The sequence below is a fragment of the Neoarius graeffei genome, chromosome 23, assembly GCF_027579695.1.
Source record: "Neoarius graeffei isolate fNeoGra1 chromosome 23, fNeoGra1.pri, whole genome shotgun sequence".
Taxonomy (NCBI): Eukaryota; Metazoa; Chordata; class Actinopteri; order Siluriformes; family Ariidae; genus Neoarius; species Neoarius graeffei.
This window is the reverse complement of record NC_083591.1, coordinates 43328011-43354548: the sequence shown is the minus strand read 5'-3', so window position 1 is coordinate 43354548 and position 26538 is coordinate 43328011. Positions and strand designations below refer to the sequence as shown.

Sequence of the window (26538 nt, the reverse complement as noted above, 5' to 3'; positions counted from 1 at the left end):
CTAATCACGAGGATCGTGTGCAGAAATGAAAAACGCAGCGCTGGGAGTGATCAGAGTGATGAGAGCTGTCAAAACACATCAAATCCAAACCCATCACATTCCAATCTGCAGTTCTATAGGAGTCGTGTGTCATACGCACAAGTGGTAAAGGTGAAAAAGAAAGCGCAGGAAGTAACATGCGCGCACACAAACACACAGAGCAGATGGAAATTAACCATGTGGACATGCATGTAGTTCTTGGTCCTTAGTGTGAAAGAATCTTTAGCTGTGTTCACACTTATACCGGTACGACAGTGGTATAACTGTATCGATACAAAGTAAGTATACCGGTACAGTTTAGTGCATCTGTCCACACTAGCGAGAAATGTTTGCGGTTTTCTTTCACGGTAGTTGAAATGCGTGTGCGCGAAATGTTTCCATGGTTACCGAGTAACTTCCTTCCGAGAATATGGCGGATGAAACGTGTCGAATCGTATAAAACGTGCGAGGCAGTTGAGAAAGAAACAAAGAAAACGAATCTCTGTTCTTCACTATTTTATTCAGCGAAGACATCGATTGAGGTGTGTGACTTTGCGCATGCGTATTATATTTGTATCGATACAGAACCGCTTCATCTGTCCACACTACAGTGAAGCGCTACAGTACCGATACTGTACCGGTACGAAACCCATACATTTGTGGGTTTCGTACCGATACAGTTATACCGCTACAGTACTGGTATAGTTGCTAGTGTGGACAGGTGTTGCGGTACGAAAGTAGTATCGTATCGGTACAAAATCCCTAGTGTAGACAGGGTATATGTACGAAATTACAGCATGTGAATCGATTGTTCAAAATCAAATTTGCAGGGATGAGAGTGGGTGGTCATCAAAAAAAAGCAGAAAACAAGATAAAAGGTATGCGAGGGCGCCAAAGGCGCCTGAAGCCAACGGGGTCTGGGAAGGATACCCCCCCCAGGAAAATTTTGAAAAATAAGGCCTTACAAACCACTTTTCCTGCAATCTGAGCTGTAGTAGATTAAAAAAAAAATCTCTTGTCTTTTTTATATATTTACATGAAAATATATGTTTCAAATCAATAGGAGTATTGTTTGAATTCAAAATAAAATATCACATTCTACATTCAAGGGTATGGTTATAATTCATGATCAACAAAAATGACAAACCAAATTCACATTAAACTTAAGTTCTATTAATGATCAAAATGTTCATATATTACAACCCCGATTCCAAAAAAGTTGGGACAAAGTACAAATTGTAAATAAAAACGGAATGCAATGATGTGGAAGTTTCAAAATTCCATATTTTATTCAGAATAGAACATAGATGACATATCAAATGTTTAAACTGAGAAAATGTATCATTTAAAGAGAAAAATTAGGTGATTTTAAATTTCATGACAACAACACATCTCGGGCAGCACGGTGGTGTAGTGGTTAGCGCTGTCGCCTCACAGCAAGAAGGTCCTGGGTTCGAGCCCCAGGGCCGGCGAGGGCCTTTCTGTGTGGAGTTTGCATGTTCTCCCCGTGTCCGCGTGGGTTTCCTCCGGGTGCTCCGGTTTCCCCCACAGTCCAAAGACATGCAGGTTAGGTTAACTGGTGACTCTAAATTGAGCGTAGGTGTGAATGTGAGTGTGAATGGTTGTCTGTGTCTATGTGTCAGCCCTGTAATGACCTGGCGACTTGTCCAGGGTGTACCCCGCCTTTCGCCCGTAGTCAGCTGGGATAGGCTCCAGCTTGCCTGTGACCCTGTAGAAGGATAAAGCGGCTACAGATGAGATGAGACGAGACAACACATCTCAAAAAAGTTGGGACAAGGCCATGTTTCCCACTGTGAGACATCCCCTTTTCTCTTTACAACAGTCTGTAAACGTCTGGGGACTGAGGAGACAAGTTGCTCAAGTTTAGGGATAGGAATGTTAACCCATTCTTGTCTAATGTAGGATTCTAGTTGCTCAACTGTCTTAGGTCTTTTTTGTCATATCTTCCGTTTTATGATGCGCCAAATGTTTTCTATGGGTGAAAGATCTGGACTGCAGGCTGGCCAGTTCAGTACCCGGACCCTTCTTCTACGCAGCCATGATGCTGTAATTGATGCAGTATGTGGTTTGGCATTGTCATGTTGGAAAATGCAAGGTCTTCCCTGAAAGAGACGTCGTCTGGATGGGAGCATATGTTGCTCTAGAACCTGGATATACCTTTCAGCATTGATGGTGTCTTTCCAGATGTGTAAGCTGCCCATGCCACATGCACTAATGCAACCCCATACCATCAGAGATGCAGGCTTCTGAACTGAGCGCTGATAACAACTTGGGTCGTCCTTCTCCTCTTTAGTCCGAATGACACGGCGTCCCTGATTTCCATAAAGAACTTCAAATTTTGATTCGTCTGACCACAGAACAGTTTTCCACTTTGCCACAGTCCATTTTAAATGAGCCTTGGCCCAGAGAAGACGTCTGCGCTTCTGGATCATGTTTAGATACGGCTTCTTCTTTGAACTATAGAGTTTTAGCTGGCAACGGCGGATGGCACGGTGAATTGTGTTCACAGATAATGTTCTCTGGAAATATTCCTGAGCCCATTTTGTGATTTCCAATACAGAAGCATGCCTGTATGTGATACAGTGCCGTCTAAGGGCCCGAAGATCACGGGCACCCAGTATGGTTTTCCGGCCTTGACCCTTACGCACAGAGATTCTTCCAGATTCTCTGAATCTTTTGATGATATTATGCACTGTAGATGATGATATGTTCAAACTCTTTGCAATTTTACACTGTCGAACTCCTTTCTGATATTGCTCCACTATTTGTCGGTGCAGAATTAGGGGGATTGGTGATCCTCTTCCCATCTTTACTTCTGAGAGCCGCTGCCACTCCAAGATGCTCTTTTTATACCCAGTCATGTTAATGACCTATTGCCAATTGACCTAATGAGTTGCAATTTGGTCCTCCAGCTGTTCCTTTTTTGTACCTTTAACTTTTCCAGCCTCTTATTGCCCCGTCCCAACTTTTTTGAGATGTGTTGCTGTCATGAAATTTCAAATGAGCCAATATTTGGCATGAAATTTCAAAATGTCTCACTTTCGACATTTGATATATTGTCTATGTTCTATTGTGAATACAATATCAGTTTTTGAGATTTGTAAGTTATTGCATTCCGTTTTTATTTACAATTTGTACTTTGTCCCAACTTTTTTGGAATCGGGGTTGTAATACTACTATTTGATGATGGCAATACATTTCGAAAACAAAAAAGAGCCATTTCTGCTTGTATTGTTTTAAATAAAACACCAAGCTGCACCCTTTTTTAAATTTCATCTTTCATTCCAAAATAGAATAATGAATGAACGAAAAAGTACACGGACCGTTATGACGTGATTTTGTTGAATATTCTGATTGGTCAGTTACTGCATTCTCCAGTGGGTTATTTCTCTAAAACAGACTGTCGCTATGGACCACATCATTAGCAGAAGCAATAAAATCACATACAGTGAGCTGGCAGTTATCACCAACTAAACCCCTTCAGGGTGATTAAGGACGACTCCTCTTCACATCCTTGTCTGGGTGGATGCTTATTTCACGATAATGAGCCGCTCGCTGTACATTACTGCTTACATGATCAACACCGGGGTGGTGTGATGAAACCCAGCGTTAAGTGGAGTTACTGTCAGTCATCGCCTGAAGTTGATCATTTTCCAATAACAGCATGTCTGAAAGGGACGTATTTAAATAATATTGGCTGGCTTTTTTTCATGGTATATTAGATATATTCCATTCAGCTAGCATGATACTGAACGAGTTGAAGACAAGTTCAAGATCATGCTAGCTGAATGGAATATAATTGATAGCCAGCCAATATTATTATTACCTCGCCCGGAACGGAGTCCACCAGGGGGCGAGGTATAGTTTTCGGTGGGATTTCTTTCTTCGTAAACGATGTTACAGGAAAACAGCTGGACCAATCTTTATGAAACTTTCAGGATAGACGAGCATTGGTCTCAAATAGAAGCTCCAAAATTTGGGGGGTCATCCGACCAAAGTCAAGATCACGGTCACCAAAAAGGTTTAAAAAAAAAAAAAAAAACCCTCTGAGCTCAGACTGCAGGAGCGCTGCCTCAGAAAGACTCCGCCCACAAGCAAGTTTATTTCTATAGCGCTTTTAACAGACAGACAGAGTCGCAAAGCAGCTTTACAGAATTTGAATGACTAAAGCATGAGCTAATTTTATCCCTAATCTATCCTCAATGAAAAACTCCCTCAGAGGACATGAGGAAGAAACCTCGAGAGGAACCAGACTCAAAAGGGAACCCATCCTCATTTGGGTGATAACACGTTGACTGGATCGCTACCTGCCTCATTTGCATACGCTGCTGTCATTGGATGGTTTCTTGGTTCATTTACATACACAAAGGAAGGTGCTTTGGCCACGCCCACTCTTAAACCCCATTGATAAAAACTTCCCCGGTCTGTTGATTTATTACTATAAATATAAATTATAAATAAATGGACTTGATTAAAGAAATCGCTTTCAGACAGGTTTATTACAGAGGGAAAGTGCGTTCCACTAAGCTTCCACTGTCTGTACTTTATATCAGTGTTTCCGCTATGTACAATTGGCTGCGGCGGGCCGCCGCACCTTGATTTTTGCCGCCGCACCTTCAGGAATTCCTGAAGGGGGGCCGTGGCCCGGGTAACTTTTTGAAAATTATTTTTGAAAATTATTTAAAAAATAGGCTAAACCAATATTTTTTGACGTTGAGCGGACTCGAGCCTGGCATGAACCGCTCCGACGCGCTATAATGACACCAATCTATCACCAGCCAATCAGGAGACTTAATCAAACGCATCCCCCGCCCACCAATCTATCACCAGCCAATCAGAAGACTTAAATCAAACGCATCTCCCACCCACTTGTGTCCGCGTCTGAGACGTTGAATTTTCACAGAAGGAGGGAAGAAGTTGACTGAGGTAAGACTGTGTGATAAATTAACGAACGAATAAGAGAGGAATTTCAACATATAGGGCTTAAGTTTGTTACCGTTAAATAAGCATTGCTTGTACAGTAGCGTTATGTCATTACAACATTGACCCACTTTTAACGTGCCGAGTACCGACTGTAGCTGCTAACATGCTAATTAGCTTGCTGTCAAAAGTGCAAAGACCTTAAATTGCTCTGTGTAAATTAGAAAATGGCGCAACTTCCTCTGTAGCCGTCAACTCAACTTGTCTGTGGCCTGAGGTAAAACATGATAGTTTTAGGCCCTGTCCACACGGCAACGGATTCAGGTGACTCCGATACAATTGCTTATCGTTTAGGCCTGGCGTCCACACGGCACCGGCGTTTTGGGTGCCCAAAACGCAATCTTTTTGAGAACGGGTTCCAGAGTGGAAAGATCTGGCAACGTTGCCGTTGTGAAGTCGTCTGGATGAGTAGAACGGATTTGTTTACGATGACGTCACAACCACATGACTGTGAGTGCTTCACGCCGGGTAGAAGTGTAACGAACTCGATGCGAGTTGTCAACAAATCCTATAACTTGGTTCATGAAATGCGCTTACAAAATATTTTCACTGTGAATATTTATTGTGTCATGGTGCAAAGTGAGAGAGAGAGAGAGAGAGAGAGAGAGAGAGACTCTGCCCTTAGGGCAGAGTCAATCCCGCCAGCAAAAATAGGGAAAAAAAGGAGCGATCTCACCTCTTCAGATGTTGGTTTAAGTCCGACAATACATTCCTCAAAAAGGGCATAGAAGAGCAAATTAATCCATCAACGTGTAGCATTCAATTTATTCCGGACCATTAAAGACGCCGCCTTCCGCATAGAATCATACGTCATCCTCGCCGCCATATTGGATAGGCCAAAGCGGAGAATAAAGATTCCTGTGCTGCATTTAACTGTACCAACAGGTTTACTGTCCAAACGAGATCACATGGGATTACCTTTCACAGGTGAGAAACAACAAATTAATCCATCAACGTGTAGCATTCAATTTATTCCGGACCATTAAAGACGCCGCCTTCCGCGTAGAATCATACGTCATCCTCGCCGCCATATTGGATAGGTCAAAGCGGAGAATAAAGATTAGCTGCGTTTAACTGTACCAACAGGTTTGCCGCCCAAACGAGATCACATGGGATTACCTTTCACAGGTGAGACTGGAAAAATACTTTTCATTGTATTTGGTCATTATGTAATTTTAAGAACAGATTTTCCTGACTTTGTGGCTAATATGAAGTCTCGCGCATAATAGTTTATGCGCATGCGTCCTTACTTCTTCTATTGTTCTGGTGTCTCCGAAGGGACCGTCTTACAGCGCCCCTAGAGGTGTGGCATGTGTATTGCATCGTTTTCAGCAAGCGTTGCGTTGCCATATGGACCTGATATTTTATTGATCGTTGCCCATTTGGACGCGATATATTTTTAAATAACATCTCGTTGCCGTTGTCGTGTGGATGTAGCCTTAGTTTGTTTAAATTACAAAAATGAGTACACCCAATGACTGTCTCATATACTCTTCATATACTCATACTGTTTAAGTAATGCAATAAAACTAATCTTTAAAAGTGGAATTTACTCAAACTGTTTGCATAGAATGAACTTTGGGGTTAACAGTGTAATAGTGTTGCAGTGTTCTGCAAATTTGCAATTTAATATTTCAGATCTTGAGACATGAAAGTGCTGTTTTAAAAAATAAAAGGTCAGAAATGTTTTCTTTGTCGTCTATTTAGTTCATTTTATTTCCTCAATCATGTTCCTTGATTGAGAAATCGGTCTGGGCTCTTATGGGTTAATCAGTAGCCTGCATGCTAGTATATGTTCCATTTACAGTCAAACATTTTGATGAACTCCAGGCTCAAGTTTGATGAATCAAAAATCTGCGTAGTAGTACAGTCTGAAGATGCTCTTGCACATTCGGTGTCAACTGAACAAAAATTATGGGAGGATGTAGGTTTAAGTTTTACAATTTTTGAAGTGAGTGATGGATTGATAAGTTTAGATGTGTTCAATATTTTCTTATCTTCAGACATAATATTGTAGATGTTTCTGTACCTGCTTGATAGTTTTGACCGGGACTCCAATCTTCCTCAGAAGAGTCATTAGTCCTTAAATTAAATTCATTATAGACATGAACTTAAAATCATTGTTTTATTTTATGGCCTCGGTGCCCTGGCTTTTGGCCTTCGTGCCCTCGGCATCAGCAGAGCGTTCGTTTTCCACACTTCGTCGACTGAAATCATACCTCCGATCCACAATGACACAAGAGACTGAATGACTTGATGAACTGCCATATTCACCGTGACATTCTGGAACAAACTGACATGACCGCCATCGCAAAGGAGTTCGTGCAGGCCAATGACAGACGCAGGCAGGCCTTTGGGAAGTTTTAAGCGCAAGTCATTGGTTACTTCTATTAGCACCGCCGAGTGCAGTGCTTCCTCTGTTTTCAATGTTTCTATACCGCATTGGTACTGATACAAGCAAGTTGTTTAAGTTGAGTTAGCCTACTACCGAGGTGCTTTTGTTGTGTACTGTTGGCTGTTTTAGCATTTTATTCTGCGCAGTTATGTGCTGGCATGTTGTGGGCTAAAGTCATGACCGACGGATTAATCTATGTATAGCCTTCTGTGCTGTTGGCTGTTTTTATCCTCGTACTGGGGTGGGACGTCTGAGCACAGGTCTTGCCACCGCACCTTCAAACATTTTCTAGGGGAAACACTGTATATTATTCTACTCTTACCTCTTACAGTTTTCGAAACTGAAACCTCCGAACCGAGGCGGACATACACACGCTGTCGCAGGGGACGACAGAATCAGAACCATGTTTATTGGCCAAGTGCATTCACACACACACACACACACACACACACACACACACACACACACACACACACACACAAGGTCAAAATCATTTTTTCACGATATCTTCCTTCATATTCATCATAAGTGCTACCGGTGAGGTTCGCTTTGCCTGGCAACACTTGTTATTGTTATAATTATTATACATACACATTACTTTCGGGTGTTCGATGCGTCTTTCTCTTTCAAAATTCTCTCAAAAATCTTCCGGATTTAATGAAGCAGACCTGGTGGCCATGTTTGTTTCTAAATTGTCACAGTATATTATCCCTTCCACAAAAGCCTTTCCTCCTCATTTTCCCAGAAGTTAGCAACTGCGACAGTACACCAAGCAAGTCCCTGTGTAAACTGGTACGACGGAAACGAGAGCATTAGAACGAGCACATATTAGAACTCGGCACCGATGGCAACGAGCACGGATTTGTCTTGTGGCCGGAACTACTTTCAGAGCTGCCTTTACAGAAAATAATCTACCGTATTTTTCGGACTATAAGTCGCACTTTTTTTCATGGTTCGGCTGGCCATGCGACTTATACTCCGGTGCGACGTATATATGTTTTTTTTTTTTTCACCGCAGAATAACTGGAGCTGATGCTGAGTCTGACGACAGCCACGCAGAAGAAGAGGAAACGGCGCTTCATCTGCCGCTGGAGTTGGCAGAGTTGTTCAGAAGCGACACCGAGGATGAGGAATTCAATGGATTTGCTGATTTGGAGTGAAATCATCAGCTTGATAAACTTGATTGATCTGTGTTTTATTATTAATGATAGGCCTATAGTTATTTAAATAAGTTATGTAGTGATTTTAGGCAGTGCTTAATTTGTGAAGTGGGAGGTCCCGGAACGCAGGAGGTGGGTGGGTCCGGCGACTCAAAAAAAAAAAAAAAAAAAGGCGGGGGATGGTTTACTATAACTTTACGCACATGCGCTTATTGTGTGTGTAAAATAATAATAATAATAATAATAATAATAATAATAATAATAATATCAGACATTATGATCTTAGAAAACGCTTTAGTGACAAACAGTTACAGACAGTAATATGTCGTGATACTATATTATAAAATATTAATTTTTATTAGTCTATATATTAAATTATATATTACATTTATCTTCTAAAATAACAGACTGTACTCATCACAACCGGTTTATTTCACCATTGGAGATCAGATCACACAAGACATGAGTTAAATGACTCATTTTAAGGATTTAAGTAGGGGATTTAAAAGCGGTTGTTGGTTTTTTTTTTCACTAGACGGTTGTTTTTACTACCGTACCTGTCTTTGGAGATGATATACCTATAGCCTACTTGACCTCTGATTTGATGAAATAAAATTCGACAAAAATGAAGAATGACACTCCTCGATGATGACTACAGCTTTAATAACACAGATGAAAGAGCCATGGGGCGATAATAAGCCCTACCGGTAAAAATATTCTAAAAGCAAACTGATTAATGCATCAGTAATAGGCTACTAATATTAGTTATAATAATAATATAGGCTATTAGTAATAACGATAGTGATAGTATTAAAGATAGTAGTAGATATTTAAAATAATCAGACTAGGCTACTTACAGGGCAAAGGGCGCGTTATCACTGCTCAGCTGTTCGTTTATTAAATAAACAATGCAGTCGCGCAGTAACCACGCGCCGCTTATCAGATACAATCACAGATTCTATGGATAGAATAACCCTTCAAAAAAGTGCGACTTATAGTCTGGTGCGACGTATATATGTTTTTTTCGTCTTCATAATGCATTTTTTGGCTGATGCGACTTAAACTCCGGAGCGACGTATAGTCCGGAAAATACGGTACATAAAAACAAAAAGCGACCAATCGGATTTGAGAATTTGACAGCGCTGTGCTTTAATGGACATTTTTTTTTTGTTGTTGTTGTTGTTTACCTGGGGAAGCCCGAGCGCAGGTGAAGGCCGTCTACGTTTTGGCTGATGAGGTATTTGAGGTATCCGGCCCTCTGCAGCTGCAGCAGCGCCATGTGAGTCACGCTCGGCTTAGCGTCTTCAAATGTAGTGTCAAACTGAGGACTCTCTCCTCTTGCCTCCATCGTCCAGACACCTTTTGGGCCTCTGCAAGAACACACACACACACACACACACACACACACACACACACACACACACACACACACTTCTAGGTCAGCATTTATCAAACTAGGACGTTTCAGGACATGTTCCCCCCCCCCCCCCAGAATAAATATAGAACATTCTAGAGTGATTCAATCCTTTTTTTTTTTTAAGACAGAATTGAGTTTAGATTTAATTTGCTACTCAAAGACATCTTTTTCAATTTGTAGGATTGCAGTGCAAAACGCACAACATACCCAGAGCAGCCTGGGGAGCAGTTGGGGGAATCGAATGGTGACCTTTTGGTCCCAAATCTGCTTCTCTAACCATTAGGCCACGGCTTCTTTAGTTATTAATACTCTTTTCTACTATAATGTCATTTCTATAGTAACACTGAATTGTATGGCAGATGATCTACATAATCTAAATAATAATAATAATAATAAAAACATTTTTACCAGAACGTCAAGGATGTAGTAGCTCATCTGGCCTGCCATCAAAACAAACATGATGACCAAAACATCAAACAGAACTGAAATGTGATGATGTGAGAGAGGACTGACCTCTACGACAAATGGTTTACAACAGCAAAATCAACAAAAAAGACTAAATTTTGTTCCCCGAGGGAAGATCTACTCGAAACATCAATCAGAACTGAATTTGCATGATAAATGAGGGAGGAGATACAATTCTAGTGAAAAGTCTGAAAACTCATTAAGGTGACCTAATTAGCAGTTCATTAGCAGACATTTGATGCTTGGTTGGGGGTAGTAACAAGGGGCTCTCTCACACCGAGCAGAGCCACGTCCCACCAATCACGCCTGCCAAGCCGGGTAAGTAAAAAACAAACGGCTTGACAGGTTCCCTTTCCGATGTCCTGGCCAAGGCAGGGATGCCCAGCATGTTTGCCATGCTGACCCAGAGACGCCTGTGCTGGGGCTAGGCCACGTCAGCTGCATGGACTACAGCCGCAGCCCAAAGGACGTGCTATATGGTGAGCTGGCCACAGGCTCCAGACCCACAGGACGACCTGCACTACGCTACAAGGACGTGTGCAAGCACGACCTGAGGGCAGGCGGCTTCAACCCTGCAGACCTGGAGACGGCGGCCTCAGACCGCGCCGGCTCGCGGTCCGCCACCAAGGCCGTCGTTGGGAAAGCAGAGGAAAGGAGAGACAGGAGGCTCCAACGACAGCGGAGACTGCAGATGACATCAACAGACACCCGACCAAGCAACTTCACCTGCAGCAACTGTAGCAGATCGTGCGGCTCATGCATCGGCCTATATAGCCATACTAGGTGCTGCAACTCGACAACTGATGGATGACCCCTGGCGCAGATCACCATGATCTTTCAAGACTGAAGGAGCCAACAAGCAGAAATTTGACAATACAATGACCAAGTATTGTACAGAAGGTCTAGTTCTTTCAAACAAAACAATCAGAACTGAAATCCACTGAAAACTGAGGAGAGAGAGATACGATTTAACTGAAAAACAAAGTTGTAAACAAATTGTTTACAAGAGGAAAAATCAACCAAGGAACAAATGACCAAGTTTTGTTCCTCGAGGGAAGATCGACCCAAAACATCGATCAGAACTGAAATCAGAGGAGATATAATTCTAGTGAGAAGCCTGAAAAACTTGTCTATTTGGCCCAATTACAAACTCGTTATAGGGTTTCCCATACATAGACCATTGTGTGGCGCAGCGCCACACAATGGATTCCTATCGCCACACAATCAGACTCGCGATTTTGAAAAAAAAAAAAAAAAAAATTCCACTGCGTATCGTTCCGTTCATTTATATCCGGACCCTCCAGGGTTTCGCGATGTTGCGATTTGCAACTTCAACGCAAATTCAACCAATCCCCGCGAATTCAGGGCGGTGCTGCAATTATATCCAATCACCGCAACTTTCCCGCAAATTTGACCAATCGTTGACGTCGTCTTGAGGTGACGTCGACAAACTACCTTCCGCCTTAGCAGCATGTGCGAGCAATGTTGCCAGATTGGACGGTTTTAAGTGCATTTTGGCGGGTTTTGAACATATTTTGGGCTGGAAAACATCAGCAGTATCTGGCAACACTGTGTGCGAGTCAGTGTTTATATAGGCTTAAATTCCCGGACTGCAAGTAGGCCATCCCTCCCCGTCTCTCTCCCGCTCATTTCCTGTCTCTACACTGTCCTATCCAATTAAAAAGGTGAAAAAAGCCCCCCAAAAATAAAAATAACGCAGCCTTCCCGATTCGCCTTCCGACCCCTTATTTTAAAAGGTAGCCTACGTCGTGCTCGTGATGAGCTTTATCATAGCCTTCTTGGCTTACAGGAAATGGACATCCCTGAGTCAGGCTATAAACCAATTTTGATGCATACAGTAGCAGCTTGACGCGAGGAACCGGCCTTATTGCATTATCCCGTTTATCCCGCTTCAGCATTCATGCAAGTTATTAATAATGCCTTGACATTCACAATAAATAAGGATTTCCCACTAGCCTAAATAAAATGTTGTTATACTCGCGGGGATGCCTAGTTGATGCTATCTGAAGCATAAAATCTGAATATTTTAAGAAACAATGCGGTAGTTGAGATAGGCTACTGTAGGATGCCCATAGGCTAATAATAACTTCGTATTTATTTGACTATTATAATTTCATTGACTTTCAATGTTTGCTGCTTTTCTCAGCTGGGATTTCTCAGCTATGAATAGCGTAAGCACACAGAAATTTAGTATTCCTTTGTATATTTTTTGATGTAATGGAAATTTTTAGTGCTTTGATGATGAAGAAAATGTACTTTTTTTATCCATAGATTAAAACAGACCTCAGGAATAGGCTCCACGGGGAACACCTGGCAGCCTGCTTACGAATCTCCATAAATGGTCGCGAACCCAATGACTTCCCTTACGATAGGGCACTTGAGTTTTTTTTTTTTTTCAGGAAGCCATGCAGAATTAAATGTTCTGATGGGGCATGCAGGCTTTGCACCAATTAGGGTAATGCTTTTTCATTATTGTTAGTTGCCTTGGTGTTACCTTAAGTGGTTTCTTACATCTAATTATGATATTTTATTATTTTGTTGTTACATTATACTATTTATTTCATTTTAGTATTGGTTGAGGTAAGTGTTGAGTTCAATAATTAAAATAAAAACCTCCAGCTTGTTTTTTTGCAATTTATTTCTTGAATGTCAACTAAAGAATGATTGCCACCAAAAAGGCAAAAAACTAAGGTAAAAAACTTTAATTTTGGTGAGTAATTTTCATAAATTTAAAGGACAGGTTTTCCACCAACATCAAGCTCAGCAAACTAATGGCCTGCCCTGTAATGTAAAGTTGGGTCGAAGAATGAAACCAGGCAGGGTTCTGGGAAAAATTGTTTTAGCTGTCTTCTCTTAAAGAACTTAAAAGAATTTAGATTGAACTGAATAATCTCAAATGCTTCTTGTAGCTTTAAAATAGTCCCAGCAGGTGACTCTGAAGAAAAATACTGTGTGTTTGAACACCGCCCACTGTAAACACTTTGCATACACCCCAATGACCGACTCCACCGACCGCCATGACACCACTGTGCACGATTCCCTCATCAGCACAGTGGACCACCACAAATTGCTACCTGGTCTGTGGGAAACACTGCGTTAGCAAAAAAAAAAATCTGACAAAACAACAATCAAGTTTTGTATGGAGTGATTAGTTCTTTCAGAACGGAAATCTGTGGAGAACTGATGGAGGATACACGATTTAACTGAATTGTGAACGGATGCCACGCCTTGGCAATTAAAAAAAAAAAAAAAAACATTTACGGAAGGAGTCCCCAGTTTCAGTGCTTTGGATCAGTCAGCACATGTCCCACCATGTGACAGTCTTCAGGACTTTCTCGGTAATATGGCAAGCTGCATTTTTTCCTCAACTTTTCTTAAAGACCGGGGGGGAAAGAGTTTGATGAGATAATCCTTTACAAGGAAAATGATTACAGGAACTAACTTGTTTCATGGACACTCCATGACATTAAACGTATCAACAAATGGTTAAAAAGCATGACATGTTCTTCATTAATAAATTATGGGTCGCTCATTATATAAGCCATTTATAAAAAAAAAAAAAAAAAAGAGTTCCGTAATGTAGTGCTGTAGTCAAGACCACCTAAACCGAGACCAAGTCATGACCGAGACAAGACCAAGACTTTGAGGGGTTGAGATCAAGTCAAGACCAGGACCTGATCAGTGTGTGAGAAGGGGTGCGGGGAGGGGTAACGGCTGTTAACAGGAAGAAAAATTTCAAATTAACAAATGAGTCATGTTATTGGTTGCATGTGAGGCAGGAAGTTTTACATCCAATCACAGTAACGATGTTAATAAACAAATCAGACAATACACAGACAATTTAAGTGAAACCCCCATAGTTGTGGTCTTGAAATAAAATCCCAAGTCCTCCATGTCTGAGACAAGACCAAGTAAAAATGTCAAATCTCAAGACCGAGACCTTCAAAAAGTGGTCTTGAGACCAAGACCAATCTTAAGTACTACAACACTACCATGATGTATTCTTGCCATATTGTTCATTACATCCGTTGTCGGCTGTCCATCGCTAGCGATGACTGCTTCATTAGGATGCGCAGAAACACAGATGGGCTGCGAAGTCTGCACCAGAGCGACAGACACTCACAGCAGTGGCACCAACGGCCCAGCTGAGCCACCATGGAAACGTCTGGCCTTGTGAGCTCTCTCATACTATTCTTGCACTGTAAGGTAAGGCAAACAACATCGTGCCCCCATTGTGATGTCTCTCTGGACCTCCAGATCTGATGCCAAGTGGTGCACAAAAGTGCCACAGACCTGAAGGGTATGGAAGTTGCCCCGCAGTGACAGACGGGCTGAGTGATGCCATCCGTTAGCCATTTGAGTGGCTCTTCTGCATGCCATCTAGTGACCCTGTTGGGTTTATCTGCCACATTGCACCAAAAAGCGACCTGCTGTCAGCGCCTTATTAGCGATGTACTATTTAACCCATAGCTGGAACCCAGGCACGTGCTACCACTCTGGGTCAGAGCAGACCTGAGAGCAATGGTGATTAAGGGGTAACTCCACTTTTCCCAATACTGAAGTCCTCCCAGACCCAAGACTCACCACTGGTTGCAGTTTAAAGTCATACCCAGGACTAATTCATTCATTGAATTACTGTAATGAATTAATCATTACGTTAATTACATTGCAGGCATTTAGCAGATGCTCTTATCCAGAGCGACGTACAACATACTCTGAGCAGCCTGGGCAGCAGTTGGGGGTTAGGTGCCCACTTCAGCCATTCCTGCTGGTCCAGGGAGTCGAACTGGCGACCTTTTGGTCCCAAAGTTGCTTCTCGAACCATTATGGCTTCCCCGCTATTTCTCGAGTCATTTCAGAATTTGCTCCAAGAACACACTAAAATATTGAGAGCAGGCCTGGTTAGCGGGGGGACGGATTCAGGTCATACGTTTTTCCAAAAAGTGAAAGGCAGTGGTAGGACCGCTTTGGTAGGACAAATTTGGCAGCTAGAACTGAGGCATGTTTTTCTATGTGCTGCTCCTTTTCATGCGTCCTCTCTTGATATGGCACACAGATGGCCTTTCTGAAGTAAGCTTCTGAGAGTTTCGCTTGGAGGCAGAAGAAAGTGAGGAGGAAAGAGATAAGCAGAAACAAAGAGGAAAGAAGTACAGAGAAGGGGGAAAAATTTGGAAAGACGAGAGAGCCGTAAAAGCTAAGAAATGAGAATGACCTTCTGATGTGATTAAAGATTAGATAAAACTTTATTGATCCCTTCGGGAGGGTTCCCTCAAGGAAATTAAGATTCTAGCAGCATCATTACAGATAAACAGAGAAAAGAAATAGAGAAAAACTTCTAGATAAATTAAAATAAATTATTTACATATACAAATATAAAAGAATAAGACATGGGGAAGAGAGGAAGGGGGGAAAGTGGGGAGAAGTAGGGTAAGTGTGTGTGTGTGTAAGCAGGAAAGATATTGCACTTTATATTGCACATTGTCCGGTATTGCTTATTGTTAGGTTAGGCTACTGCTCCTTCCTGTCCTCCTGTTACCCCTGCTCCCTCCCAGAGAGGAGTTGTACAGTCTGATGCCATGAGGGACAAAGGAGGTTTTGAGTCTGTTCGTCCTGCACTTGGGAAGGAGCATTCTGTCACTGAACAGGCTCCTCTGGTTGCTGATGACGTTGTGCAGAGGGTGATTAGCATCGTCCATGATGTTCAGTATTTTGTCCATAGTCCTCTTCTCTGCCACCGTCACCAGAGAGTCCAGCTTCACGCCGACCACAGAGCCGGCCCGCCTGATCAGTTTGTCCAGCCTGGATGTGTCCTTCTTGGATGTGCTGCCCCCCCAGCACACCACGGTGTAAAACAGGACACTGGCGACCACAGACTGATAGAACATCCACAGGAGTTTCCTGCAGATATTAAAGGACCGCAGCCTCCTGAGGAAGTATAGCCTGCTCTGTCCCTTCCTGTAGAAGTGACTGGTGTTACAAGTCCAGTCCAGCTTGCTGTCCAGCCACAGCCCGAGGTACTTGTAGGAATCCACAGCCTCCACCTCGACTCCCTCGATCAGAACTGGTCGCGACCTTGGTCTGGACCTCCCAAAGTCAATGACTAGCTCCTTGGTCTTTGAGGTGTTGAGCTGCAGATGGTTCCTGTTGCACCACACAGCAAAGTCTCTCACCAGGCTCCTATACTCCTCTCTGTCGTCACTGATACACCTAACAATGGCTGTGTCATCGGCAAACTTCTGAATGTGACACAGCTCCGAGTTGTAGCAGAAGTCCGCAGTGTACAGGATGAAGAGAAGAGGGGCCAGCACCGTGCCCTGGGGTGCTCCGGTGCTGCTAATTACAGTGCCAGACGTGATGTCCTTCAGCCTGATGTACTGCGGCCTGTCAGTGAGGTAGCTGGAGATCCAGGTGACCAGACAGGGGTCCACTCGCATCCTGTTCAGTTTGTCCTGAAGCAGTAGGGGCTGGATGGTGTTGAAGGCACTCAAGAAGTCCAAGAAGAGGATCCTCACTGTGCCATTTCCCTTATCCAGATGCGAGTGGGCTCGGTGTAGCAGGTAGAGGATGGCGTCTTCCACACCGACACCTGTCCGGTACACAAACTGCAGACAGTCCTGGGCATGTTGTACCTAGGGTCTGGGGAGGCTGAGGAAGAGCCGCTCCAACATCTTCATCAGATGTGAAGTGAGCGCCACCAGTCGGAAGTCGTTCAGCTCGCTGGGCCGATTCTTTTTGGGAACTGGAACGATACATGATGTCTTCCAGAGGGTTGGCACTCTCCCCAGCTGCAGGCTGAGGTTGAAGATGCGTTGGAGTGGTTCACCCAGTTCAGCAGCACAGGTCTTCAGTAGTCGGGGGGACACCTTGTCCGGGCCTGCTGCTTTCCTGGGGTGAAGCTTCCTCAGTTGACCTCTGACCTGGTCTGCAGTAATGCATAGAGGAGTCTGTGTTGGGGTGGGGGAGGAGGGGACTGCTGTGATGACTGGGGGGGAGGTGTGTTGAGGGAAGAAGGAGAGATGGCTGCAGTGAGGGAGAGGGTGGGGGGAACGTGGGCTGGTTGAACCGATTGAAGAAGTCATTCAATTCGTTCGCCTTCTCCACTGTCCCCTCAACAACTCTAGTCTTTGTATTGTGGCCTGTGATGGTTTTCACACCTTCCCAGACCTCCCTCATGCTGTTCTCCTTCAGCTTCTGCTCCACCTTTCTCCTGTAGCTGTCCTTAGCTTCCCTCATGCAGGGTTTCACCTCCTGCCGCGCTGCTTTCATCGCCTCCCTATCCTTGCTCCTGAAGGCGGCCTTCTTCCTGTTGAGGACAGCTTTGACTTCCTGTGTTACCCATGGCTTGTTATTAGGGGAACACCGTACAGTCTTAGTGGGGGAGACCACGTCTGCACAGAAGTTGAGATAATCTGTCAGACAGTGTGTCAGCCCCTCTATGTCCTCAGTGTGGGCTAAGCAGCACATCCCAGTCCGTGATGCCATAGCAGTCTCTGAGGGGATGCTATGGGGGGGGGGGGGGGGGGGGGGGGGGGGGGGGGGGAATCAGCAGTGTTTACTGCGCTCCTTAATGCCATGACTGCTTTCTTACATACATGGACACGAGCGTCATAGCAACACTGGGTTTTCAAGGAGTTCTCTGAACCTTCCCCCCCATGGCAGAATGAGAATATATGATGTACATGAGGTACAATCATACATCTTTAATGAAAAAAAAAACTGAATTTAGTAAACAAGTTTTAATTGATTTGGGGTTTTCTATAAAAAAAAAATTTTGTTTTGGCTACTAAACTAATTAAAAAGAAAAACTTTCACTGTGCTTCTGAGGGCAGAGGACTGTGATCCTTCAAAGACCGAAGCTGAAGTATAGCTTGAAGTACAGTGTGGACAAATGGCCAATAAACCAGTCTTACAGTTCTTATAGAGAACATGGATGATGATGAATTGCATTTAACCTTGCACTCAGTTGATAAATTTATGCACTCTGTGTGCGTCCTATTTCCATTTGTCCTTCGGGAACACTCGGTTATATGTGCGTGCTTGTTTTGTGGTTGTCTCAGGATCACGAGTGTGTATCTAACTGGAGCTGGTGTCTAGTGTCCGCCTTTAGAAAACAGTCTCTATATTTATCAGCCTGAAGCTATACGAGTGTGTTAGGTGACATCTGGGATTCTGCTTCAGTGCGTTGATTTATGTTTGGATCTACAACCCCGATTCCAAAAAAGTTGGGACAAAGTACAAATTGTAAATAAAAACGGAATGCAATAATTTACAAATCTCAAAAACTGATATTGTATTCACAATAGAACATAGACAACATATCAAATGTCGAAAGTGAGACATTTTGAAATTTCATGCCAAATATTGGCTCATTTGAAATTTCATGACAGCAACACATCTCAAAAAAGTTGGGACAGGGGCAATAAGAGGCTGGAAAAGTTAAAGGTACAAAAAAGGAACAGCTGGAGGACCAAATTGCAACTCATGAGGTCAATTGGCAATAGGTCATTAACATGACTGGGTATAAAAAGAGCATCTTGGAGTGGCAGCGGCTCTCAGAAGTAAAGATGGGAAGAGGATCACCAATCCCCCTAATTCTGCGCCGACAAATAGTGGAGCAATATCAGAAAGGAGTTCGACAGTGTAAAATTGCAAAGAGTTTGAACATATCATCATCTACAGTGCATAATATCATCAAAAGATTCAGAGAATCTGGAAGAATCTCTGTGCGTAAGGGTCAAGGCCAGAAAACCATACTGGGTGCCTGTGATCTTCGGGCCCTTAGACGGCACTGCATCACATACAGGCATGCTTCTGTATTGGAAATCACAAAATGGGCTCAGGAATATTTCCAGAGAACATTATCTGTGAACACAATTCACCGTGCCATCCGCCGTTGCCAGCTAAAACTCTATAGTTCAAAGAAGAAGCCGTATCTAAACATGATCCAGAAGCGCAGACGTCTTCTCTGGGCCAAGGCTCATTTAAAATGGACTGTGGCAAAGTGGAAAACTGTTCTGTGGTCAGACGAATCAAAATTTGAAGTTCTTTATGGAAATCAGGGACGCCGTGTCATTCGGACTAAAGAGGAGAAGGACGACCCAAGTTGTTATCAGCGCTCAGTTCAGAAGCCTGCATCTCTGATGGTATGGGGTTGCATTAGTGCGTGTGGCATGGGCAGCTTACACATCTGGAAAGACACCATCAATGCTGAAAGGTATATCCAGGTTCTAGAGCAACATATGCTCCCATCCAGACGACGTCTCTTTCAGGGAAGACCTTGCATTTTCCAACATGACAATGCCAAACCACATACTGCATCAATTACAGCATCATGGCTGCGTAGAAGAAGGGTCCGGGTACTGAACTGGCCAGCCTGCAGTCCAGATCTTTCACCCATAGAAAACATTTGGCGCATCATAAAACGGAAGATACGACAAAAAAGACCTAAGACAGTTGAGCAACTAGAATCCTACATTAAACAAGAATGGGTTAACATTCCTATCCCTAAACTTGAGCAACTTGTCTCCTCAGTCCCCAGACGTTTACAGACTGTTGGAAAGAGAAAAGGGGATGTCTCACAGTGGGAAACATGGCATTGTCCCAACTTTTTTGAGATGTGTTGTTGTCATGAAATTTAAAATCACCTAATTTTTCTCTTTAAATGATACATTTTCTCAGTTTAAACATTTGATATGTCATCTATGTTCTATTCTGAATAAAATATGGAATTTTGAAACTTCCACATCATTGCATTCCGTTTTTATTTACAATTTGTACTTTGTCCCAACTTTTTTGGAATCGGGGTTGTATTTGGTGTGTGTGTGTATGTAATGTCTGAAGCTGTGCTTATATACACTCATACACAATGGATAATGACTTCCTATCTGACCTATGTTTCCCTACTAAAGGTAGAATAATGTTGGAGTACAGTATGTAAGGGATAACGTCCAGTGAGCTGGTTATCATCACAAAGTATTATATGGCACGAGCTACTTCTGGTCAAATTGTGCGCTCTGATTGGTTTCTTGGCGGGCAGAATTTGCCCGTAATGCCCGTGGGCGATTAAGAACTTTCTTTCCAAGGTGCTGGCTTTCAACGTTGCAAAGACCATAAATAAATAAATAAAATAAATAGGAAATCAAAAATAAGTGTGCAGCACGGTGGTGTAGTGGTTAGCACGGTCGCCTCATAGCAAGAAGGTTCTGGGTTCGAACCTAGCGGACGGCGAGGACCTTTCTGTGTGGAGTTTGCATGTTCTCCCCGTGTCAGCGTGGGTTTCCTCCAGGTGCTCCGGTTTCCCCCACAGTCCAAAGGCATGCAGTTTAGGCCTGCCTTGGGCTGAAGTGCCCTTGAGCAAGGTACCTAACCTCGGGCGCTCTAGTGTGGCTGCCCACTGCTCTGGGTGTGTGCACGCGCGCGCGTGTTCACTGCTTCAGATGGGTTAAATGCAGAGGATGAATTTCACTGTGCTTGAAGTGTGCATGTGACAAAGGTTTCTTCTTCTTCTAATCAAAAATGGCCAAAAGACAAACAAGAACGTCACCGAGTTATTCAAGAACTAAGCAATGAAGAGTTTATTATTCTAAAAAGAAGCCTAAAGGTTAAATATAAACCTTCCAGCCAGAACTGACAAAATTAAAAAGCAACCCTTTGTTTAATCAGAATCGAGCGCTGTGGTATAAATGCCCAACAAAACACATTTGATAACTACAATTACAACATGCGCTCTCAACACTGATTTTTTTTATTTTTATTTGCTTTTGAATGTAACGTTGATGAAAATTCCTGCTATATTCAGTGAAACTGGTTCAGACGACACGCTACATATAAAAACCCCATAAGTCATCCCTTCCTGCAAATAAGCATCTCTGTGAAACACTACACATGAAGAGGTTTTAGTCTCCTGAATGCTTGTGATTTTTTCCCTTTCAATTTAGTTTTGCAGGCAGCAGATAACACAGAAATGTGCAATCTTTGTGACCTACTTTTATTTGGCTGTTAGCACTATACTGCTTCAGATATTCGACGAAGTGCATGTCGGTATCGTTTCTTCTAACGACACTGGAGTTTACAGCCTACAGGGGTTTGAATGGGGTTTAAAGACATGCTTGTGTCAAGGGCTGCTTCTCTGAATATCTAATAAAGTGTGTATTATAATTCGAGGTGCAACTGCATGTGGGTGTGTGTGGGGTGCTTTAAAATATCAGTGTCAGGGTTAGGACCCCATGTGTGTGAGTTATACTTGCTTCAGGAACCCGTATATATATGTGTGTGTGTGTGTGTGTGTGTGGTACTTCAAAGTGCAGGATTAGGACCCTATTACCCCTTTTCCACCAAAGCAGTTCCAGGGCTGGTTCGGGGCCAGTGCTTAGTTTGGAACCGGGTTTTCTGTTTCCACTGACAAAGAACTGGCTCTGGGGCCAGAAAAACCGGTTCCAGGCTAGCACCAACTCTCTGCTGGGCCAGAGGAAAGAACCGCTTACGTCAGCGGAGTTGTTAAGACCAACAACAATAGCAAGACCGTGAGAGGGCGCCATTTTTAAATAAACAACGAGATATCATGGATGCAGTAAAGCAGCAGTCATCCATTATTGTTGTTGTTGCTGCTTCTTCTGCCCCTTTTCCACCAGGGCTTTGAACCGGAATTTTTTTCCTATTGGTTCGTTCCGAACAGAAACGGAATTTTAACGTTTCCGGTTTTGGGTTCCACCATTAAATAGACGTTCCCGAACCGGTTAGAACAAAAAAATTTCGTTCCCGGAACGGTTAATTACGTTCCCTGTCAGCTGTTTAACAAATGGCTATAAAGTTATGTCTCTGTCTCATCCAGCTTAAGCCAAATGTAGGCTAATTCTATTACAACCTTCATTAAATAAGACAAGAAATAATTCAAAACAATTATTATTTCAAATGTTGGCGATTTGGATTCTCAGTATGTCTTCCCATCTACACAAACAGAAAAAGTGCCAAAAATGAAAGATAATTTGTTTAGTGTGTTACCAAAGGCTAGTCAGGCCCTATAGAGGGCTACCGCATGACGTCACCGCGCCGCGAGATTTTGTTAGGTGCCATATTGGAAGACCAAGTACACATCTATGCAAGTACATACATTCATAAAACAAACTACACCTGAAATGTAGCCAGGGCCGGTTCTGCCCTAATCTGGGCCCGGGTGCAACATCGCGCAAACCCCCCCCCCCAAAAAAAACAGTCTAAATCAGGACAACCATCACATAACTATAACTATAAACATTTTATATCAACTATTTTAACTAAATGGGCTATAATAAATAAGCCTGCAGGCAGCCACGGCGGGCTGCCTCAGAAAAGTAACCATTTGTCCTACCTTAAAACTCGTTTTGCATTTTCTGCCTCCTTTTTTGTATTTTCAACCCTCCGTTTATTTTCTTTCCTTTTCTGGAAACCCGATTTGTGTCCAGACATTTTGTTCTGCTACCAACGAACTAACTCGTCAGGTCTCGTCTCTCGAGCCCGCGATGATTCCCGTGGGAAGGGCAACAATTGATACATTTTTACAAACAGCCAATAGGGAGGTTGCATCGTTCAGGCTCTTCTTTGCTCAGACACTCAGTAATTCACTTATTATCACATGGAGACGTGATAGCAGTCCACCTTCCCGCGCTCTCCATTCAGTCAGCGAACGTCACACAGGAAGTGAACCCCAGCGGGTCATAGAAACTTGCACAGGAGGAGAATGGCTTTTTTATTTGTAGGCTACGGAAACTTTGAGGAACGAAATAAAAACCGGTATTAACCGGTTACCATTATTTTTAATAAGCGTTTCTGTTCCGGAACATAAAAAATAATAAAGTTTCTGGTTTCGTTTCTGTTCCATGTGAAATAGAAAAAGTTCCCGGTTTTCGTTTTTGTTCCTTGAACCGGTTCAAAGCCCTGTTTTCCACCAAAGCAGTTCGAGGGCTGGTTCGGGGCCAGTGCTTAGTTTGGAACCGGGTTTTCTGTTTCCACTGACAAAGAACTGGCTCTGGGGCCAGAAAAACCAGTTCCAGGCTAGCACCAACTCTCTGCTGGGCCAGAAGAAAGAACCGCTTACGCCAGCGGGGGGGCGGAGTTGTTAAGACCAACAACAATAACAAGACCGCGAAAGATCGCCATTTTTAAGCGACGAGAAGCAGCAGCTGTACAAACGCGAAGTCCTCCATTATTATTATTGTTGCTGCTGCTTCTTCCGTGTTGTTTTTGCTTCGATATTCACACCAAGGTTTATACAAACGTAGCGACATAACTGACGTATACAACGACGTAACTGACGTGGCTTCCCTTAGCACCGCGAGCTATGGAAAAGCAAACTGGTTCTCAGCTGGCTCGCAAGTTGAACGAGTTGTGAACCAGCACCAGCCCCGAACCAGCCCTGGAACTGATTTGGTGGAAAAGGGGTATCCTTCTTCTTCTCCGTGTTATTGTTGCTTCGATGTTCGCACCAAGGTTTATGCAAACGCAGCGACGTAACTGATGTATGCAGTGATGTAATGGCGTGGCTCCCCTTAGCACCCCGAGCTACGGAAAAGCAAACTGGTTCTCAGCTGGTTTGCAAGTTGAACGAGTAGTGAACCAGCCCTGGAACTGATTTGGTGGAAAAGGGGTATATGTGTGCAAGTTATGTTTGCTTCAGGAACCCGTGTGTGTGTGTGTGTGTGTGTGTGTGTGTGCTTGAAATTTACCAGTCATCTGTTTCACAGTGTAGAAGGACGTCTGCAACACCAGATAGTTCGAGATGTCGGGGAACTCGACTGAAGGGTAGTTTTCGAGATCGTATGACAAATCCTTCTTTCCCAGACCGTAGGGGTCGATTCCATTGCACATAGTGATCATCTGAATATATCTAAAGTGAGCAGTGCTTCTAGATTACGAGCGTACTCTGATAAGTTATCGCTAGTTGTTTGCACTACGGCAGCCATTTTGGTTTGCTAGACCACCAGCTATTTCACTTCCGGTAAAACCGCTAAGAAAAATCACATGACTGAAACCCAAGGATAGAGGACTATATAGGGAGTGATTTTGGACACAGGGAACACGAACTGACCGCTCACTATCGCTTCCCGGCCATCGTACCTCCAGCATTTGGTACATTCCCCTTCCAAGATGATTTTCGTTTGTAAATTTGTTCTGCCACTTGTAAATTTGTCTCGGTGCTCGTAAAAGTGTTTTGCTAATGTAATTTTGTTTTGCACTTCCCAGCCACCGTGTAATAAACAGCAATCGAAGATACGTCGATGCTGCCTTCAACGAGGGACAGTTCAACGGCATCTTGGAAGAAAGGAAATGAGAGTTTGATTGGTTTCGAACAGTCTTCGATGCCTCGCTGCCGTGTGAGACGTCCTCCTGAGACACAATTTCCCCTGGTTTGATTGCACCCAGAGTTTTAGTTAAATACTAAATGAAACCATTCACAGGAGGAAAAGAAATTATTCTTGTGCAGGAATAAAAATTATGAGAGGGGGGAAAAAAAAACCCTGCAGGTTTGTCAGAAATATTTCCACCTCTCGATAAAGGTGAAGATCATGAGCTGAAGGGCTACACACACACACACACACACACACACACACACACACACACACACACACACACACACACACACACACACCTCGAGCACTGCAAGAGCCTTCAAAAACAAGTGTCACCACATGAACCAGCCATTTGAATTACCTTCATCCGTCGCTTGCATTCTGCTGTTTGAAAGCATGTTATGTGATGAGACTAAAGCAGCGTTCAGTCTGGCTCTGATTAAATGTGAAAAGCATTTGATGAAAGGAGAAAAAAAAAAGTCACTGAACTGAAGAGAAAAATTCAGTTTGTAACAAAAAGCTCTGAGTGTTCGTTTAAAATTTCATCGACACGTTGGTGCGTTTTCACTCCGGTTAACGGTCTGGACCCTCTGCTCAAACAGATGTGCTTTGTAAACAGCCCTATTCAATAACTGTAGTAATAGATTAGGTCAAGAACCGGTCAATTAAGTAAACAGAAACAACCATCGTTACTTTATGTAGGCATATCAGACGCTCGCTGGCCGTGCTGTGAAAACTGTGCGTGCAGACGCTCGTCTAAGTTTCCAAATCTTTTATTGCTTCACTCTTGAATATTTTCTATCGTGAGCATGATCATTAAAAAGCTTATAATCTCTGCTTTCCAAAGAAATATCTCTCATTAAGATCTGTTCAGTACTTTGGGAGTAACGGCAGGCTGAAGTTGGTACAACCCCGATTTCAAAAAAGTTGGGACAAAGTACAAATTGTAAATAAAAACGGAATACAACGATGTGGAAGTTTCAAAATTCCATATTTTATTCAGAATAGAACATCGATGACATTAAATGTTTAAACTGAGAAAATGTATCATTTAAAGAGAAAAATTAGGTGAGTTTGAATTTCATGACAACACATCTCAAAAAAGTTGGGACAAGGCCATGTTTACCACTGTGAGACATCCCCTTTTCTCTTTACAACAGTCTGTAAACGTCTGGGGACTGAGGAGACAAGTTGCTCAAGTTTAGGGATAGGAACGTTAACCCATTCTTGTCTAATGTAGGATTCTAGTTGCTCAACTATCTTAGGTCTTTTTTGTCGTATCTTCCATTTTATGATGCGCCAAATGTTTTCTATGGGTGATAGATCTGGACTGCAGGCTGGCCAGTTCAGTACCCGGACCCTTCTTCTACGCAGCCATGATGCTGTAATTGATGCAGTATGTGGTTTGGCATTGTCATGTTGGAAAATGCAAGGTCTTCCCTGAAAGAGACGTCGTCTGGATGGGAGCATATGTTGCTCTAGAACCTGGATATACCTTTCAGCATTGATGGTGTCTTTCCAGATGTGTAAGCTGCCCATGCCACACGCACTAATGCAACCCCATACCATCAGAGATGCAGGCTTCTGAACTGAGCGCTGATAACTTGGGTCGTCCTTCTCCTCTTTAGTCAGAATGACACGTCGTCCCTGATTTCCATAAAGAACTTCAAATTTTGATTCGTCTGACCACAGAACAGTTTTCCACTTTGCCACAGTCCATTTTAAATGAGCCTTGGC

The 26538-nt window shown here is 43.1% G+C and overlaps 1 protein-coding gene across 2 annotated transcripts in view; it reads right to left on the bottom strand.

Moving 5' to 3' along the window:
• Positions 1 to 26538, bottom strand: part of sirt6 (sirtuin 6) — an 88009-nt gene that overhangs the window by 38181 nt on the left and 23290 nt on the right. For both annotated transcript variants that reach the window (XM_060905350.1, XM_060905349.1), the window contains exon 3: positions 9762 to 9944. In XM_060905350.1, coding sequence (XP_060761333.1) covers positions 9762 to 9944 — 183 coding nt within the window. The remainder of the gene's footprint in view (positions 1 to 9761; positions 9945 to 26538) is intronic.